Below are 2789 nucleotides of genomic sequence, written 5' to 3'. Positions count from 1 at the left end.
TAAAATCACATTTTAGTGAATATTTCAAAAAAATAAACGCATTAATATTAATAGCGACATTTATTTAAAAAATATGAAGATTATTATGAAATTGTGTAGTAAATATAAACATTATTATTCTTATTTTGATGAAAGTAAGAACAGCGTGCAAAAACTACAACAGAATGTCAATTTTACTAAAATATACAGATATATTTGTGCATATAATAAAGAATGTTAAATTACAAAGGAAACTATCTTCATATAATGACTATCATAATAGATTTTTGTGGTACTCCTTGAAACATTCCCCTAAACATAAACCTGGATTGTCCTCACAGCCACTGCAGAAGTAATTAGTATTCTTTCGTGATCCATTAGCAAAACATTGTCTGCACCTTTTTCGTCTTATTCTATTTTTCTCGTCCCTCGATAACATTTCAGGTAGATGTTCATGTTGTAATAAAGTAAGAGGTGGTACATTTTCCTTATTGTTTTTAAATAACAAAACATTGATAATGTTCAAACGAAAATCTAAGAAATTTATCTTCTTCGTAGAAGGTGAGTATTTCGTGTATAAGAAAAAAGAATTTAACAATAAAGTTTCTACGATGTTTATCCATAATTTAACATGCCATTTAAATGTTCTTCTCACGCAGGTATACTGAGATAACATCTGGTTTTTCCTATCGATACCAATCATAAATTCATTATATTTCTGCAATGCTAGAAGCGTTTTATATCTCTCTTGCCTTTTATTTTCTAATTCTATAAAATCTGCATTAAATTCACTCGAGATAAACAGAACTTCTCTTTTCTCTCGAAATTTCCCCATCATAATGTTATTTTTATGGCGAGATATAATTTCACCTTTTGCAAGCTTTCCCGTTACGACATTTAAATTATTTCCTTTTCTTAACTTTCGTAAAGTACCTGTGCAATAAGTTTTGGCATCAAGTAGTTTTTTCGTTAATTCGAAACTATTATAGAAATTATCCATATAAACGGAATGTCCTTTTTGTAGAAAATCTTTCAATAAACGTAAAACTACTTCCGTTGCCTGCCCTTTCACGCTAATATCACCACCACTCTCTTTGTCTCCTTCAATTCGAAGAGATATTCCCGAACTCTCAGTTAAAACATGTAACTTGACATCATATTTATGTCTCTTTCCAATAATATCAATAATATATTGTCGAAACACTACACTGCCTCTCCGAGGGACCAGTTTCTCATCTATTGAAAGTTCTTTGTGTGGATAGTATACTTGTTCCATTTTGTCATTGAAGTAATCCACAATCGGCTGTATTTCGTTCAAGCGATCATTATTCGTGTAATTCGAAGAGAAACGCAAACCACGTAAAACTTCTTGAAACCGGTTCCTGCTCATATTTTGTGAGAAACAAGTAAAGTTAAACAGCCGCTGAGTACTCCAATAATTTTGTAATTGAGGACACTTAATTGTGCCCGTGTGTAAGAGTAGTCCAAGAAATATTTTTATTTCTTCCACTGTTAAGTCTTTCCATTGATCACCTTTCGTACTCTCTCCATATTTATTTGTTTCTGTAACTATACTCGAAAAAAAGTTCGCATCGAACAGCAGTTCGAAGAAATGGTAAGGATCTGGCCCATTGAATGAACATTTCAAACCAGCGCTTCCTTCAAAAGCAATTTTCTGAAAATTGCCATTACACGCCCATTCCTCATCGGTATCGGTAAATTCATTTACGTCTTCGTTCTCTGACTCAATACTGGTCTCACTGTCACTGTCTATTTCTTCAGATGTTGTTTCGTCATGCGTATCATCGGTTTCCAGATAACTTGTATTTATACTATCTTGACAATTCATTTCACTATCATCACTATCATATATTGGCACACATTTTTCACTATCATATATTCTTTGTTTTTTTTGTCGATTCATTTCTAATATAATACTTTCACATTCTTCATCACTATTTCTACTGTGGTATGCTGACGAGGTTGGCTGTGGATTATCCATTTCTGCCATGATCTTAAAACCAATGGCAATTCTAATTTATACACACCTCATACTACAATTCGACCTGCTAACCCTAACCGTTTGACTTTCCTGACTGCTGTCTGAGAACTGACTACGAATACCTATTCGTGTCTATACATGACCCACATGCTGCGTCATCTGTTACCATGGGTGCGATATTGCATGACTCATGTGCTGAGTCATCGGTCTTGAATGTGTGCGTCTATTTACGGCACAGCATACACAGTAGCACAGACGACGTACAGTGTACATATGTTATATAGAAATTGGTGGCCCACTTAAACTGTAGTTCCGACACCTTAAACAGCTTGTGACATTAGCGACCTCTGCGTTATATGAACGGTGAATCTACGGTGGGTAGTGTCACTATATAAAATGGAAATGGAGCGACGTCGCCCCAGAAAAGTGAGCCGTAAAAATACATTGGATGAAATGTCTACCCCTATACCTCGTCTGTGACAGCTTTGAAATCCCTGAGTCTAGACACAGACGGGATATACATACCTGGTCTGTGGTCTAGAATTAATAACTCTCTGTTGATAAAAAAGCTTGTCGAGAAAATAAGACCAATCGAGCTTACCAAAAAACCACTATACCGACTCAAGCGGATATCAGATCCGTCGGTAATTCAGACGGATAATACCGACCACGGATTAAAACATATTCTACCTCGAGTTACTTTATCGATTAAAAAGCAACAAGAACGCGAAGTTTTTCAAACTTATTTCTATCCATTGTAATTCCAATCTAGAATCTTGAGTGTTCAGGCAGAAAATTCCACGATGAT

General features: G+C 34.9%; 1 protein-coding gene across 1 annotated transcript; it reads right to left on the bottom strand.

Annotated features, from left to right (window-relative positions):
- Nucleotides 1-253: 253 nt before the first annotated feature.
- Nucleotides 254-1558, bottom strand: LOC107187779 (piggyBac transposable element-derived protein 4-like). The gene has a single exon (XM_015575954.1). It carries the CDS (start codon nt 1367-1369, stop codon nt 254-256), a length of 1116 nt encoding a protein of 371 aa, XP_015431440.1. The 5' UTR covers nt 1370-1558.
- Between the last annotated feature and the right edge of the window lie 1231 nt (nt 1559-2789).

This window comes from Dufourea novaeangliae, unplaced genomic scaffold (genome assembly GCF_001272555.1).
Source record: "Dufourea novaeangliae isolate 0120121106 unplaced genomic scaffold, ASM127255v1 scaffold119, whole genome shotgun sequence".
In the NCBI taxonomy this organism is placed as follows: Eukaryota; Metazoa; Arthropoda; class Insecta; order Hymenoptera; family Halictidae; genus Dufourea; species Dufourea novaeangliae.
The sequence above is the reverse complement of the archived record's forward strand: the minus strand, read 5'-3'. Positions and strand labels throughout refer to the sequence as shown.